Source organism: Drosophila innubila (assembly GCF_004354385.1).
Source record: "Drosophila innubila isolate TH190305 chromosome 3R unlocalized genomic scaffold, UK_Dinn_1.0 2_E_3R, whole genome shotgun sequence".
NCBI lineage: Eukaryota > Metazoa > Arthropoda > Insecta > Diptera > Drosophilidae > Drosophila > Drosophila innubila.
In genome coordinates, this window is record NW_022995380.1 from 24,544,633 (window position 1) to 24,561,937 (window position 17,305).

At 38.0% G+C, this 17,305-nt stretch overlaps 5 protein-coding genes across 5 annotated transcripts; 3 read left to right on the top strand and 2 right to left on the bottom strand.

Moving 5' to 3' along the window:
- The first annotated feature begins 600 nt into the window (after nt 1-600).
- Nucleotides 601-1,101, top strand: LOC117789862. The gene is made up of 2 exons (XM_034629016.1): nt 601-695; nt 749-1,101. The coding sequence occupies exons 1-2, from the start codon at nt 677-679 to the stop codon at nt 1,033-1,035; spliced, it is 306 nt and encodes a 101-aa protein (XP_034484907.1). The 5' UTR covers nt 601-676; the 3' UTR covers nt 1,036-1,101.
- A 738-nt stretch (nt 1,102-1,839) lies between these two features.
- On the bottom strand, nt 1,840-9,430 carry LOC117789860 (eukaryotic translation initiation factor 1A, X-chromosomal). The gene is made up of 3 exons (XM_034629014.1): nt 9,327-9,430; nt 8,959-9,259; nt 1,840-2,393 (listed from the first exon to the last, which is right to left on the bottom strand). The coding sequence occupies exons 2-3, from the start codon at nt 9,160-9,162 to the stop codon at nt 2,151-2,153; spliced, it is 447 nt and encodes a 148-aa protein (XP_034484905.1). The 5' UTR covers nt 9,163-9,259; nt 9,327-9,430; the 3' UTR covers nt 1,840-2,150.
- On the top strand, nt 5,105-6,671 carry LOC117789859 (venom peptide isomerase heavy chain). Its single transcript, XM_034629012.1, has one exon. The coding sequence runs from the start codon at nt 5,444-5,446 to the stop codon at nt 6,428-6,430; it is 987 nt and encodes a 328-aa protein (XP_034484903.1). The 5' UTR covers nt 5,105-5,443; the 3' UTR covers nt 6,431-6,671.
- Nucleotides 9,431-9,663: 233 nt separating the features above from the next.
- Nucleotides 9,664-10,263, top strand: LOC117789861 (peptidyl-prolyl cis-trans isomerase NIMA-interacting 4). The gene is made up of 2 exons (XM_034629015.1): nt 9,664-9,817; nt 9,871-10,263. Exons 1-2 carry the CDS (start codon nt 9,742-9,744, stop codon nt 10,188-10,190), a joined length of 396 nt encoding a protein of 131 aa, XP_034484906.1. The 5' UTR covers nt 9,664-9,741; the 3' UTR covers nt 10,191-10,263.
- LOC117789855 (probable glutamine--tRNA ligase) lies at nt 10,194-12,667 on the bottom strand. The gene has a single exon (XM_034629009.1). The coding sequence runs from the start codon at nt 12,592-12,594 to the stop codon at nt 10,261-10,263; it is 2,334 nt and encodes a 777-aa protein (XP_034484900.1). The 5' UTR covers nt 12,595-12,667; the 3' UTR covers nt 10,194-10,260.
- Nucleotides 12,668-17,305: the final 4,638 nt, after the last annotated feature.

The following is a 17,305-nucleotide window of genomic DNA, read 5'->3' on the forward strand; positions in this document are numbered from 1 at the left end:
AAGGTTGCCTAGAAATTTCACCTTTTTTTTCTGTTGAAGATAGAATTTTTTATATTTTTTTTTTTGCAGTTTTTGTGAGAATTTTGTCGATTTTTTTTGGAATTAAATTTTTTATAATTTTAAATTTGTATCATATTATTAATTTATTTCAAAGCTATTGCATTTTAAATTTTCCAGTGTGGCCATTCGCGACCAACAACGCGTTCTAGTTAATTCAGTATTTATTTAGGTATAAAATTAAACGTCGTTACTCCTCATACGCAATTTGCTCCACCAGATATAATCTGCAATCGATACCATCGATTTCAAAATATGAAATTTAAGTTGTTTAATATAATTAGTTACGGAATTTTAATTATCAATTTAATTAAATAAAGGTGAATATTTTGATGAATGATGAATCTAAATTCCACAAAAATGTAATCAAAAATAATTTTCTAGCTTTAGATGTAGAGAAAATACTAAAAAGTAACGACTTTTTTCGTGTGATGTTAACGTGAAATGTGTATTTTCTTCCTGGGAACCAAGGTTGGTAAACGTTTGCAGCCCTAATACTTATCCCGTTATGCACATGCGCCTTTTTCACACGCTGCTACTGCCATTACAGTTTGAATACCTAAATAAAAACATTTTTAGAATAATCAATCTAGAGTTTATAGTCTGAAAAAAAGAAACTATGGCGACACAATCGGGTGGTTGGTTTGTTAAATCTTGGAAAAACATGGAAAACTAATTGATTAACTTGCAGGTACCTCAGATTTGGATACAGAATCCGTGGAAGTTTTACGTGAACGCCTGAGCACCATGAAGCGCTTGATGGCTGAGCGTACGGCACAGCAACAGAATAATCCGGCATCTACTGAGGAAATCTTTTCAACGAAACGCCATCGATCTGCCAATATCATTGATGGCAATTTTCTGAGCATCGCATTTGGCGGTGCTTTGCTGGTTATTGTGACGGTTTCAGTTTATGCATTTTACAATTTATATCATGCCATATTAAAAAAGTTTCCTTCTCATCACGAGGAGTTGTAATTTGCATATGAACAAATTTGTACGCATTTAATAAATACACATATGTCTGTCATTAAAAAAATGAAACTCGTGCTCGCTTTTATTTGCTGTTTTGCATTCGGTTAAATTAACTATTTATTGAATTTGTTATCCTTCTTAATTACAATAATCATTACACTCTCAGATATGATGTTATTAATTCCTTTTTGTTTTTCTAGGCGTACAAAAACTGAATGCATTGACAGCAAAGTGGAATAAATGACATAAAGAATAGTAGTAACCAAATAAAATCAATAAAATATAAAGTACAAAGTAGAAGGAACAGGAACACGAAAAGGGAGGGCGTCTGAAAATTGGCAGGGCGAACACAAATAGATGGACAAAATAAAATTGAAAACATCGTTCATATAGTTAAATGTATATGGAGATGATTACTTTTGATTTTGCTTACTCGCTAGCTACAATTCAAAATGTTTCCCTTTTCATCGTTTGCTTAACTAAGTAGAACCATTTGATAGATGACCTATTTGTATTTTCTTTTCCATTTGTATTTTATTTGTTATCTATTATTACTTGATCCATTTTGGTTTGTTTATTAAAAAAGTAACTACATAATATCGATTCCGTTTTGTTTTTAATTGAAATAATATTTTGTTTGTGTCTCGTAATGTTGCGTTATTTTCAATTTTTGTTTTGCTCTCAATTATTTTATAACAAATTCTAATATTTGATTTATTCTTTACTTCATTTCATATTTGTTGAACATAGCGGTTATTGAACAGTGAATAAGTTAAATTTGGCATCTGAATAATAAAAGTTTTGAAATTTGTTGAAAAATAACACTAAATTTATTATAGGTTTATTGCTGAATTAATGGATTTGTCACTTTTTTCTCGCTTCCAGTTGTCACTATGCCGCACGGGATATTTATATTTATTTGATAGTGTGTGTCGTCTCTCTTCTGCTCTCTCAGTATGTGTATGTATGTGTTTTGTTTTTATTTATTTGGGGGAAGGGAGTGTTTTGTCGGCTTTTTACAAATTTGTTTAATTCCCTACTTCATCAACTGACTCTTCGGCTGCTGTTTCTATTGTTGTTGTTGTTGCTGCTCCTGTTGTTGCTTTATTTTTTGTTAATCAGATATTATCAACGGAATCTGCATCATCCTCCGAACTAATCTCATCGCCGAACTCAATGTCCTCATCGAAGCCATCCTCGACGAATGTGACTGTCTCGTTGATGCGCACCGATTCGGGGAATTCACCATATGTCTTCAGATTTCTGGCTTCATCCGGTGTGTACTTCAATATGACATCGGCCTTCGAGTCCTGATAATCACGCAATCCGACCAATATGATGTCGCCCTGATTGATCCATACCTGGAATAGTAAAAAATAGTAAACTGTTAAACAAACTGTTTAGCATTTTATCAACCACTTGAAAAACTGCTGACTCCTCCTCTTCATTCCAACATATTTCAATTTCATTTGCAAATACATTTGTACACATACGTGTCTGTTTCTAATTAGGAAACTCTCGTGACTCAACAGCATGTAATATTTAGATAGCAGATCTTTAAATAAATTGGCGCCAGAGTTCGGAGTATTTCACAATTCAGCGCAATGTTTGCTTCATTTATGTATACTTGTTAAATACAAATATTCCAGAGAATACGGGTTAAAAGAATGAAAGTAAATATCCCCAAAATTACTAGCAGTGAATTTATAATCAGCAAATCACGTGTGTGCTGCGTATCACTTCTAAATTTTAGCTATTTTATCAGTAAATATTAAAGTGTTCAAATGTAAGAGTATTGTGTTGCAATCTAAATTGCTCGATAAGCGTGATTAGAATAACCTACATTTAATATACACTGACAAACTAAATTATTACCCCCATTATTGTATATTGACTAATGTGTTTATAGCTCGTTCACAAGCTTACCATACTTAAAATAAAGTTCGCCTCACCGTGGAGACTAAACTGACCAAGAAAACGATAAATAACTATTTTTTAACATTCTTATGGGACCATATTAAAAATTGGCAAAATGCCGAATTATAAACATTTATAGCAGTAATCGCGAGGAAGTGAATTTCCGATAAATATTCTATACTATCATAAAAAGAAAATCTATTTACAGAATATGATTTCTTCATTTTTTATGTCAGGCTAAGAAGCTAAAGAAAGTGTTACAAGTTCGATTTTTATTGTATTTTCAGTTAAAAAGCAATGACTTCTCTTATTGGCGCTAACTTGGCTTTTAACCACTTCAAATTATCAAATTTATTGCATTCCCTAAAGTAATCTACGCACTTATTATTATTTAATACAAAAAATTAAATACACGTTAAACGTAATCAAGATTTGATTTGAGATTTGATTAGCTTTATACTTAATTTTGTTTGTTTTCCTATGAACGCATTGACGTCAACGGAAGAGTTAAAGCCTTGCAAATATTTGTACTATTCCCTGACTTACTTTAAATACAAATTATTCACCTATTTTATTCGGGCAATTAGTCAACCGGGAGTTAACTGACCTGCAACAATTTGCACTTGCTGCGTGAATTCCCATTGATAAATTAATTTCCTCAGTTACTTCCTGGCCGTAGTATTTTTACTAGGTTTGCTAATGCCTGTGAGTGCAATAAATACCAAGTAAAATACTAAGTGCATTAATATGACACATAGATATTCATAAAATTTAAGAGGTCCCTACTGATAAGAGACCCAATTGAATTGATAACGAATTCAACTGAAAAATTTCATTAGTCGAAAATATTTCAAGAGTTACGTTATTATATCGAAATAAACATAGGGTCGTGATTGAACTTTGGAGCATTAATCATAAAAGGTAGACGGGGGCATAAGACGAAGCGTGTGAGTGATGGCGTGCGGCTCTGGCTTTAAATCTAGTTAATAATGTGCAAGCCTGAACATGTATGGTATGTGTTTGAGTGTTATCATATATCATTCTACGATCATGGTAGCAGGTAATTTTGATACACGAATCGTGACTAAAGCACTGCAAATTCGGCATATTACCCAAGGGCGTGAGCTTGTAAAGTGCGCCAGAATAGATAAGAGCTCGTTCGTCGATCGACATGGCCGAACTGGCGTCTGGGAATCACCAACAAAGACCCACAACGATTCGTTAACTAATTGCTGATTGCGTTGCCCCCATCACCCCTGGTATATTACCATGCAGGATGGAGGAGGGGTACTTTGATTACCTCAAGTGAGTTCACTTCGTCATCATTCTGGTATTTAAGGCAGCAGGTGTCATTGTGCCGATATGAACAATGTACTATAAATACTATATATGGCCACAGCCAACATATCGCATAAGATGATTGAAATAGCGACCATATATAGTCATCAATGAATAAAAAAAACCCAGAGATTGAAGCTAGAATTTAACGAACTCATTGATGCGCTAACTGCATTAGTCAATAAAATGTAATGCTAATGTAAAGCTCATACCATTATAATTTAAAATATAATTGTAGCTGAAAATATTTTTTGAATTTAAACTTAAATTATTTGCTTTTAATAAGATAAATTTATAAAAATTTGTAAACTCCTTTTTTTTTTTATCAAATTTAGCTTGTGCTAAAAAAACCTTTTTATTCTTACATTCTTGCTTAGTTTATTATTAAAATGAATCTGACATGAAGAAGTATTGAGGATTTAAACTTTTATGTAATTTATTTAGTAATTTTTGTTTATTTTTCTTTTTGCATTTAAAACTTAATGTTCGACTGAGCTATAGATGAATCAGAAAGAAATAAAATAATATAGATACCTTTACCTATTTTACGGAAAATTAAAATTTTCAGAAAGTACTATAAAGTTATAAATATTCCTTACATTTTAGAGATCTTTCATATTGCTGTAGGGCATTTCTCTAAATTAAATTAGCAGACGCAAATTTCTTATCAAATTGATAACAGCACTCTCACTCTGTCAAACACTCTCTCCCAGTAACTCCCGATAAGAGCCTAATCAGCCAATGACAGCGTGTGCCGTCAGTTAATTGTGCTCTCAGTAACGGTACTCGCTCTGACTCTCTTTGCTATAAATACGGCTAAAAAGCGAGAGGCCACTGCAAATTTGAAATTACCTCCAAGTAGAGAAGAAGCAACAAATACGGCAAATCAGCTACGCTGAAAGTGAATTCCATGCAAAAGCTAAAGGGAATACAAGTGAAGTGTTATCGACACACCAAAGCAAAAGCCAAAAGCTAATAAAGACACTTAACAATTTACAATCCACAATCTATAAACCACAAACGACGACGATCCACAATCCACAACAACAAGAATAAGAACCAAAATTCGAGAGTTCGCGACGTTCAAATCGTCAAAATTGCGTTCAGTGTAAATCAAATAACGTGCGGGACGTGCAATCAGAGCGAGGACATAATCATGCTCATATCCTACAGATGCATCTACTCAGTGCTGCTGACCACCATGGCCAGCATTATGGTGGTGCTCAGCTCCAACTCACACAATGGCCAATTGCCGATCCGCAAATGCGGTGGCGCATTAGCGAGAACCATGGCCATGGATCTGTCCAGCTTTGGACTCTTGGAGAATCGCATTAGCACACTCGATGCGCCACAGCAGACGCACTGGAGCAAAAAGTTTCTGGCCAAGCGTGAGGCGACACCACATTCAGCACCCTATGTGGTCAGCATTCAGATGATGACACCGGATCAGGGACTGGTGCACTATTGTGCCGGCACTGTGATCAACGAGCATTGGATACTGACGGCTGCCCATTGTCTCAGCTCACCACAGGCGCTGGCCAATTCGGTGATCGTTGCCGGCAGCCATGACATTCACAATCGCCGTGGTGAAGCTGCCAGTGTCCAGATGCGTCCCATCGATTACTATGTGCGCCATGAGCTGTATCTGGGCGGTGTGAATCCCTATGATATTGCACTCATCTACACCAAGAAGCCGCTGGAATTTAATGAGTATGTCCAGGCAGCCGCATTGCCAGAGCAGGATGCCCAACCGGAGGGTTATGGAACACTGTACGGCTGGGGCAATGTCTCCATGACAGCTGTCCCCGATTATCCCCACAAACTGCAGCTGGCCAACATGCCCATCCTGGATATGTCACTCTGTGAGCAAATTCTCGCACGTTCCGGTCTCGAGTTGCACGAGACGAATCTGTGCACGGGACCATTGACTGGAGGAGTTAGCATTTGCACCGCCGACTCGGGTGGTCCATTGATGCAGGAATGCTGTGAACCCCATTTGGATCAGAGCAACATTGTCATTGGCATTGTCTCCTGGGGTCGAATGCCCTGTGGCCAGAAGAATGCCCCATCTGTCTTTGTGCGCGTCTCCGCGTTTACCGACTGGATCAATCAGATTATCACTTCGGCCACACAATTCATGTAAAGAACAACACCTCAACATGGAGACAGTTCCTGAAACATTATCGCAGCTCGAATTAAAAAAAAATCTTAAAAAAAAAAAAACAATTAAAAAGCAAACTCAACAAAAACTAAGCCAAAAAAATATCGAAGCTAATCTCAGTAGAATTAAGCAATAAATATAAATGTAAGCCACCTCATGTAATATACTGCCGTAATCCTAGTCATATAAGTTGAAAACGCAAAAAGTGTTCCTAATAAAAAAAGATATATATGTTATTTAAAGTATAATTCTGAGTATCATTTATTTCAGTCAAGAAAACAGTGGGAATTGTGAAATTGACTCGAATTCGTTTCTAGGGGAATATAGATAAGTATACGCCTATTTATGTATGGCATACGTCGGGTTTGGAAGGTGCATTAGTCACACACATGTCGGGAGATTACAGAAGAAGGAATGGCTCTCGACTCTGACACGCCAGCGTGTGGACTTGGCAATCTACAGAAGATCAGTCTAGAGATTAGCCGACAATATGTTCACCTAGTGATTGACAGTCTGATTTATAGGCAATTGCGAACTTTGGAATCAGCATAACTTCGACATGGCAATAATCGCCTTCCAGGAAATCTCTTTTACAAATCGATATTGGGTTTTGAGGTAATTTTGATGATTGCTAAGCCTAAAAATGATTGATGATTCGAAAACTAATTCCAAATTTAGTATGCACAGGTTTAAATATTTACATGCATAACATGGGTTTATTAACCGATCATAATGAAATTTTCAGGTTAATGGAGATTGTACTAAAATAGGTGTATGCCAAAGTTCAAGTTTCCTTGTATTTATATTTAAAAATTGGTCTCATGTTGTTTATGGTTCATAGAAATTACACAAAATTAGTTACAGGTAAGCAGTTCATTCTTATCAAGAATATAAATAATTTATAGGGTCGGATAAACCTCCAACATGCATTTCAAAAATGTTTACCCCCGTTTAGGGTATATCAACCAACTTGATAAGGGCGTATTATCATTATAATGGGGAAGAGAATTCAAGTTGAAATACTTGAGACATTACAGAACCCCAGCAAACTACTTGAAAGATTAGTATTACTATTGCTTAGCAGCAGACTGTATAAGGGCTTACTCTAAGGTGTATGTAATACAAAAATATTTTGAGTTATATTTTGAATTTTAATGTATGGTGAAATTTTGGCAGCAGACTGAGAATACGACGCCTCGCCGAATGTATTAAATCCTTAAGTCATTGTGAGCCAACAAAAATGACCTTACTGATAGGGAGCAACCAAATTTGAAGTCCATTTACATAAGCCAGGCTAACAGAAGTTGTTTTATAGCCCTATTGCGACGTATTTTATGTACATACATACATTAACTGTCTTTTTGCCATTTTTTTTTGCCAATATCTAATCAATGTATTTTTATTTTTTGATTAAAATTATAATCTCAATTTAATGTGACAGAGCTACGCGTGCTGATTTGCCATCTATGTTAACTTTTTGTAATAACCATATTGCAAGTGCCAATTTATGACCCAACTGTTAATTGGTAATAAAAATGCGTTTTAAATTGAGTTTCACAATGTAAACTTTAGTTTGCATTCGATTTTCTTATCTGTTAATTATGCCCGACATGTTTTACACCTTTTAGATATCAATTTTGATATTATTTTTGTTACGTCTTCAATTATTGGAAAATAATCAAATGTCTATCACATTGAAATTGCTACCTATTAATGACGCAGTTTTCTGTTCAATTTAAAATATTTAAATTAATTAAATCTTTCTAGTCTCAAATGCAAGAAATTGAACCTAATTCAGATACAAATCTACACTTTTTTTCAATAAATAAGTTAAGTACAACTTAATGCATGATCAAGTACGTATTTAGAATTAATACTACGATATGTCTTTCATTGAGACAATGGGTAAATCACAGAAATAGTCTCTTTCCAAATTAATAAATATCTGACTAACATAGCTTTATCATGCAGTATTAAAAATATTTTCGCCCCACATTTGCAGCAAAAGGAAATCAAAAAGAAAGTTAGCAACAAATCAGCAGCTGTAAATGCGCTCTTATAGATCTGCTGTCTTAACATGAAGAGAGCTCTCTTTATATTAAACGTACATGTCTCTAAGTATGTACATGAGAACACAGATATTGATGTATGTACATAAATTCAACGCAATTCGCCTTTGTCTGCAATTTCTGAAGGCCATTGCCCAGAGACAGCGCAAAGAGAAATGCTTAATTAACAGTATGAGTACTCAGCACCTGTTAAACAAATATTCTCTAAATATTAGTAATTTGTAGATATTGTTCACACACAAACTAAGGCAAATAGTTTTCCCAAGGGCGGCAAACAACGCGGATTGCAATTCGCAATTCAATGTGCACGCGTATCACATACAAACAATGCACGCACACACGCCCACACAAAAGAGCGCTCTATGACACGCATACATGCACTCACGCTCACACACACAAATGCAAACGCATAAAAAGGCCAACAAATACGCACGCACTTACCTTCTTACGAAGTTTCCCCCGAATGTGACACAGACGTTTGACGCCATCAAAGCACATTGCCTCCAAGCGACCATTGCCCAGCATTTTGGTCACCTGTGCGTATTCCTGTTGATCCTCTTTGAAGATCAGCTCACGTTTCTCAAATTCATTTTCGTTCTTTCCACGACGACGATTTTTGCCACCTTTTCCCTTATTCTTGGGCATTTTGCTTCGTTGTTGGTTTGCTAGTGTTTCTGTCTGGTGTGTTGCGTTTCGCTTTTGACGTTACTCAAGATGTTTAAATGATTAATCACAAACTGCACTGTTGATTAAAAGTTGTTAGTACATGTTTTACTTTATTTACACTTGAATTAAATGACAAAACTTACAATTTTGCCAAGGAAATGTGACAAATTTTGCCTCGCTAAAGTGAAAAGGAGAGAGGAGAGGCAATTAGAGATGCTTTTAGTGTATCGGTATATCGATAGTTTTTGCGATTTGTGCGATGACAGCATGACCGAAAAATATACCTTTGAAACCAAACCATAGGTGGCGTATTAATATTTAGGAAAACTTACAAAAAAGTGGCGACTTCGCTCCCAGAAAAATCTTCTTCTGACATTGCCTCTAATTTAAACAATGTAATTAAAACAATTTGTTAAAAAATTTAATATTTTATTTATAAATTTTTAACTACAGTACCATCATCAAATTCTATTTTACAGCACTGTCAAGTGGCAGCACATGTGTCGTCTAAAAGGGTGGCAAGACTAACAATTGTAGTTGTTGTTTACAATTTTTAACATGCCACCAAAAAAGGATGCGAAAGGCGGAAAGGATGGCGCAAAAGGTGGCAAAAAGCCAGCTGCAGACGATAAAGGTATAAATAATTTGGATTTTGATAAAAGCCGTCTTATGCTGACTTATTTACAGGTGCCGCCGGTAAGGAGAAGAAGGGCGGCAATGCTGTGAAGGTGCGTCACATTCTCTGTGAGAAGCAGGGTAAGATAATGGAGGCCTTGGAGAAGTTGAAAGCGGGTCAAAAGTTTCCCGAAGTGGCAACTGCTTACAGTGAGGACAAGGCACGACAGGGCGGTGACTTGGGCTGGCAAATACGCGGCGCCATGGTCGGACCATTCCAAGATGCCGCCTTTGCTCTGCCCATATCGACAGTCAACAATCCCGTGTACACAGATCCACCGATTAAGACCAAGTTCGGCTACCATATAATCATGGTCGAGGGAAAGAAATGAGAACTGATTTCAAAAATCGTGTTTATTGCGCTTGAATTGTTTCCTTTCAATATAAATTATTCTGATATTATCATTTTTTGCCTGAATCTTCTTTGAGTCCAACGGTGCGATTGAACACTATGTGGTCGCCACTTGTGTCCGGATCCACCGAAAAGAAACCAATGCGCTCAAATTGGAACTTGTCGTATACTTTCACGCCCTTTAGGGAACGATCGGCAAAGGCACGCAGGACGGTCATCGAGTCCTCGGTGATGTCGGTGAGGAATCCACCAGGCACCTCGTTGGTATCCTCGGGATTCTTGTGCTTGAACAGTTGCTCGTAGAGACGCACCTCCAGCTCAATAGGTTGAGATACCCATTGGACAAATGCCTTTGGCTTCTCGGCCTGCTCCGCCGACTTGCTGGTGCAAATGAGCTCGAGGATTTCATTCGTGACTGGATCACGTACAGCTTCCTGCACGCTGATGACCAGACCAGCGTGACGCAAGCCGACGGCCTGTTGAGTGGACAGGCGACGATAACCCTTCTCCGGCTCCAACTTGAAGTCGCTGCGCTCAATGTAGATCACACGATCCAGCGTAATCTTGTGCGTGCCCAGCTCTGGGTTTTGTGGAAAGTTGGGCACTTGTAGTTCCACCGGTCCCTTATGCGGGAAGTTGCTGATGGTCACCTTGAGCGGCTGCAACACGATCAGACGCCGTGGAGCGGTCACGTTGAGAACATCGCGCACCGATGCCTCCAGCATGGCCGGATCCACCGACATCTGGGCACCTGTGACGCCCATTTGGGCGCAGAAGTTATTGATGGCCTCGGCCGGGAAACCACGACGTCGGAGCGCCGTCAGCGTAAACAGACGTGGATCATCCCAATCGTGGACAATGCGTTCGCTGATAAGCTTGCCAATCTTTCGCTTGGAAACCAGAGCATAGTTCATGTTGAGTCTTCCGTATTCCCACTGGACGGGGCAGTAAATGTTCAGAGCATTGCAGAGCCAATAGTAGGAGGAGCGACGGGACTGGAACTCCTTGGTGCACAGCGAGTGCGTTATATGTTCAATGGAGTCGCACAGACAGTGCGTGTAGTCGTAAGTGGGATAAATGCACCAGGTGGCGCCCGTGCGATGATGCGGTATAAACTTGATCCGATACGCAACCGGATCCACTTTGCCCTCTTCCAGCGTGAGCTTCAGACGCAGCGTGGCAGCGCCCTCATCGATCTTGCCACGTCGCATGTCCTCGAAGAGCACCAGCGACTCCTCGACCGGCCTCTCGCGCCAGGGACTCGGCGGTGGATTGAAACCCTTCAGCTCCTCGGCCTTCTGGTGACACACATAGGCCAAGTTCTTCTTGATGAGTACCACTGCCCAGTCGTAGAGCTGCTGGAAGTTATCCGAAGAATACGTAATCTTGTAGGGCTTATAGCCAAGCCATTCGACCATCTCACGAATGGCCACAAAGAACTTCTCCTCCTCCTTCTCGGGATTGGTGTCGTCGTATCTGAGATAGCACACACCATTCTGAGCTGCAGCGTAGCCAAAGTTGATGTTAATGGCCTTGGCATGACCAATGTGCAGGATGCCATTGGGCTCAGGTGGGAAACGCGTCTGGACACGTCCTCCGGTCGCCTTCAGATGATCACGTAGCAGTTGTTCCGTGTGCTCGGTAACCACATAACCATCTGTCTTGTAGTTCTCTCCCGGCGCATGGAAGTGCACCTTTGTTTTCATGAGCTCGGCAATCGTGTTGGCGCCGTCTGTTGGAGCAGCTGCATCCGTCGCTGTTGCCTTGATCTCGGGCTTGGCATTGGTCTTCGGCTGTTTGTCGGCCTGCTTGGGCAACGGTTTCATATCGGCCTCCGTCTTGGGACCAAGCAAATCAAATATTTCCACATCGATGGCTGCTTTCAAGGATTTGGCGTCAGCCCATTTCAATTCATTGCGCACTTCCTGCATAATCTTAAATGAGTTGAAGTGATAGCGCTGCTCCAGCAGTGTCTGCTTGTAGCTGCCCTTAACCTTTTGCTGCACAACGCGCTCAATCTCCTCTGGCGTGACCACAACACCAACGCCACATTCGCGCTCCAATTCGGCGACATCAATAGAAGCCTTAAGCTTCTGTCCACACTTGAGCAAGTATTCCAGAGCTGCGTCCACACGCTGAGTGTTGTCCAGCTTGCGATCCACAATATATCGCACCATCAGTGGCAGATGTTCCGCTGTTTGAGGCTTCAACTTGGTGGCCATGTGGTAAAGTAACATGCCAACGCCATCGCCAAGCGGCAATTTTGTCTCGGCCAGCGCCAATTGCAAATTCCTCGTCACATTGGCATTCTTGAGCGTCTCCTTTGCTTTCTGCTCGCTCATGCCGAGCTGCTGGAACTGGACAATCAAATCCTCGCCTGCCATTATCCTCGTGACGCGTCTGCTGATGAAATTCGACAAAATATTTCTTTTGCAAAACGCTTTTCTACCCACAATGTGGCCACCTGGCCCAAGTGTTGCCATCCAACCGAAAGGCTGCCACCTTGCGAAGTTTTCTGATCTGGCAGCTTGTACCATTTTAATCAAATTAAAATTTAAAAAATTTGACCAACTTCATACTGTCATAATTGCATTAAAAATTAACCGATTTTCAAGCGGAATGTCATTTTGATCATGGTTTGGCCTCTAAATAGATACTAGAAAATTTAAAATTTTTCGATTTTAAGCCATCTATCATCCAATTTTCCATACTCACCCCTTGACATATTTTCAAGAACTTTGATCTCTCATAACTTCATCAAAAATTATCCGATTTTCTAGCGGAATGTCATTTTGATCATGATTTGGCCTCTAAATTGATTCTGCATTCAAAATTTTATCATTTAGAAAATTTGATATTTTTCGATTCTAAGCCATCTATCATCCAATTTTCCATACTTACCCCTTGACATATTTTCAAGAACTTTGATCTGTCATAACTTTTTAAAAAATTATCCGATTTTCAAGCGGAATGTCATTTTGATCATGATTTGGCCTCTTAATTGATTCTGCATTTAAATTTTTATCATCTTGAAAATTTGATATTTTTCGATTCTAAGCCATCTATTATCCAATTTTCCATACTTACCCCTTGACATTTTTTCAAAAACTTTGATCTCTCATAACTTCATCAAAAATTATCAGATTTTCAAGCGGAATGTCATTTTGATCATGATTTGGTCTCTAAATTGATTCTGCATTCAAAATTTTATCATTTAGAAAATTTGATATTTTTCGATTCTAAGCCATCTATTATCCAATTTTCCATACTTACCCCTTGACATATTTTCAAGAACTTTGATCTGTCATAACTTTTTAAAAAATTATCCGATTTTCAAGCGGAATGTCATTTTGATCATGATTTGGCCTCTAAATTGATTCTGCATTTAAATTTTTATCATCTTTAAAATTTTGATATTTTTCGATTCTAAGCCATCTATTATCCAATTTTCCATACTTACCCCTTGACATTTTTTCAAAAACTTTGATCTCTCATAACTTCAACAAAAATTATCCGATTTTCAAGCAGAATGTCATCTTGATCATGATTTGGCCTCTAAATTGATTCTGCATTTAAATTTTTATCATCTTGAAAATTTGATATTTTTCGATTCTAAGCCATCTATCATCCAATTTTCCATACTTACCCCTTGACATATTTTCAAGAACTTTGATCTGTCATAACTTTTTAAAAAATTATCCGATTTTCAAGCGGAATGTCATTTTGATCATGATTTGGCCTCTAAATTGATTCTGCATTCAAAATTTTATCATTTAGAAAATTTGATATTTTTCGATTCTAAGCCATCTATTATCCAATTTTCCATACTTACCCCTTGACATATTTTCAAGAACTTTGATCTGTCATAACTTTTTAAAAAATTATCCGATTTTCAAGCGGAATGTCATTTTGATCATGATTTGGCCCCTAAATTGATTCTGCATTTAAATTTTTATCATCTTGAAAATTTGATATTTTTCGATTCTAAGCCATCTATCATCCAATTTTCCATACTTACCCCTTGACATTTTTTCAAAAACTTTGATCTCTCATAACTTCAACAAAAATTATCCGATTTTCAAGCGGAATGTCATTTTGATCATGATTTGGCCTCTAAATTGATTCTGCATTTAAATTTTTATCATCTTGAAAATTTGATATTTTTCGATTCTAAGCCATCTATCATCCAATTTTCCATACTTACCCCTTGACATATTTTCAAGAACTTTGATCTGTCATAACTTTTTAAAAAATTATCAGATTTTCAAGCGGAATGTCATTTTGATCATGATTTGGCCCCTAAATTGATTCTGCATTTAAATTGTTATCCTCTGGAAAATTTGATATTTTTCGATTCTAAGCCTTCTATAATCCAATTTTCCATACTTACCCCTTGACATTTTTTCAAAATCTTTGATCTCTCATAACTTCATCAAAAATTATCCGATTTTAAAGCTGAATAATATTTCGATACTGATTTGGCCTCTTTATTCGTTCTGCATTTAAATATTTTTAAGTTCGTTCCGATCAGGCAGCTTGTACCATTTTAATCAAATTAAAATTTAAAAGAAACCTAACTTCAAAATTAAGAAAAATCAACTAAAAAGTACTTTTCGTTTCAAGTTACTATTTTTAATAATATTTTATTTTGCGGGTGGCAGACTTTGGACCGGGTGGCAGCCCTTGGCAGCCGTGACTACGAGAACTATTTCAAAAAAATAAAATAAAAATTTCAAAATCAAATGCCGGAGAACTTAAATAATAAGCCTATCCCCTACATTTTAAAAAGGAACATTTATAAAATCAGTGTGGAGTGCGGCAACCTGCGCAACGGGACAAGACCATTTTCATAAACACATCAAAATAAGTAAGGGGGAGGGGGCTTTCAACTTTATTTAAACATTAAAACATCAAATGTGAATGGTAATAGTATTAATGTAAATTTAGCTGGCAAGTCTGATTATGGGTTCAGGACCACACAGCTGCCCCGCACTTTTGTTCTTTCAGTTATGTTCAAATTGAATTCAAGTCGCAACAACCCGCCCAACGTAAAACGATTATGAAGTCTTAATAAACACACCAAGTATATCTAAATTCGATATGGGTCTCTTAAGTATGCCCATTTAGTTTTGTTTCTCAACAATTATAATTTGTCGCCATAGAAAGCGACGATGTCGGATCGAAGCTAACAATGAATTTTCGTCTGTCCCTTTTTAACAATTTTGACCGAAATTCCATCGTTCTTAGCTACCGTATCAAAAAGACGTCTTATCTTGGTTTTATTTATAATATAGACACCGAAATGTAACAGGTAACAGGTACGACCTAGTCATAGTTTTAGTTCATCTTTTGATAGCATCACCGCATATCCTTTGTTTACAAGAGCCAATATAGCCATTTCATACAGGTATCCTGCGTATGGTGACTATTACTGTGTCTATGTTATTCCATATACCAGCCATCCCAACGGGGTCTTTGCGGCAATCAAGTCATTACTTAAACAGATGCTCTTAATGGTTTTCGTCAAGTGAGCGTTATCGATTCCAATTAGCAGCGTTGGTTCTATATTGGAATATCCTTTAATGGGCAACTGTTTCATCTGATCAAATTGTGCGCTTAAAGAATCAGCATTTAGAGACTGTAATGGTAATTCCATGTTAGGTACTGTGCTACCTGTTAGTTGTAGCCATCTTTTTCTGCACCCTGCTGAGCGAATTTTAAATTGGCATCTCGTTGATTCGACATCTTTAGTGTGACTGCCAATCCAATTTAACGACAGTTTCTCTTTTGCCTGCCTTATTCCCATATTCATGGATAAACTTTCATTTACCAGTGTTTCTGATGACCCCTCGTCGAAAAATGCATATGTGTCAACAATTGATCCATTTGGTCCAGTGACCTCCACTGGCAGAAGCTTAAATAGAAGTTTTGAAGTTCCATCCTTGATTGGATTGACAAGCTCTGTGTTTTTAGATGTCTCTTGTTGCTTGACATTATTTGAGTTGACTTTGATTTTGTGCAGCATTTTATGATGACATGATTTACAATCGTTTACTCCACACTCTTGTTTTTTCTTGCAAGAGTTCAAACTATGACCATGACGCATACATCCGTAGCACAAATGTGCCTTCTTGACGAATGACCATCTATCCTCGATGGTGGCTTTTGCAAACAACTCACACTTCTTCAATGAGTGATTTCCTTGGCATTTGTAGCATCCTTTTTGGCCTTTTTTAGCTGGTGCATCAGTGCTGGTTTGCATCAGCGTCTTCTGATTACATCGTTGATGACATTTGGCATGATGTTGGCTCGATGTTGTTGTAAGAGTAGCCCGTGTAATATCAATGGCCATAAGATTGATCCAATCTGCAAAATTCTTTATATTCGGGCTTGGACAAATGCTGGAAGCATACCTTGACCAATCTATTCTGATCCTGATTGGCAGTTTGCTTACTAAATCGCTTAGTAAAATTGGATTATTCAGGTGTTGTGCCGCGTTTGCTGATTCCAGAAATATGCCCAAATTCGCAACTTTAGAAGCAAAGGGAACGATCTTATCCAAGCTATTTTCTGATATTGGTGGTATTTCTGAAATCTTCCCCAACTGGCTTTGAATTAGCAACTCAGGGTGGCCATATTTACGCTCGAGTCTACTCATGATATATTCCACGTTGGCCGGACTAATCAGCAAGCCCGCGACTTCGTCTTTAGCCTGTCCCTTCAAACTTTTCTGTAGTCTCAACAAATTTTCTAGATTAGAATAACCAAAGGCAGCAGTAGTTTCTCGATACATACTATTAAAGACGGGCCAATCCTCGGCTCGGCCATTAAATTTGGGTAGGTCATTTAGGTGTCGATTCCTATTATGAATGCTATCATTTTCTATCCCTAAAGAATTTAGATTTGTGTTACAATAAAAAATTCTATCTTGTGCGTTGCAACTCTGCAGCCCCGTGGCACCAAAACCAGACTCACCCTGTACTGTGGAAGAGTTGAAGTTGACGTCTCTTGTCGCTTCAGCAGTCTTCATTCCAGTGAATGTTACGTCTGTCTGGTGTGCACGTCCATGTCCAAGGGCACTGCTTGCCAACACCA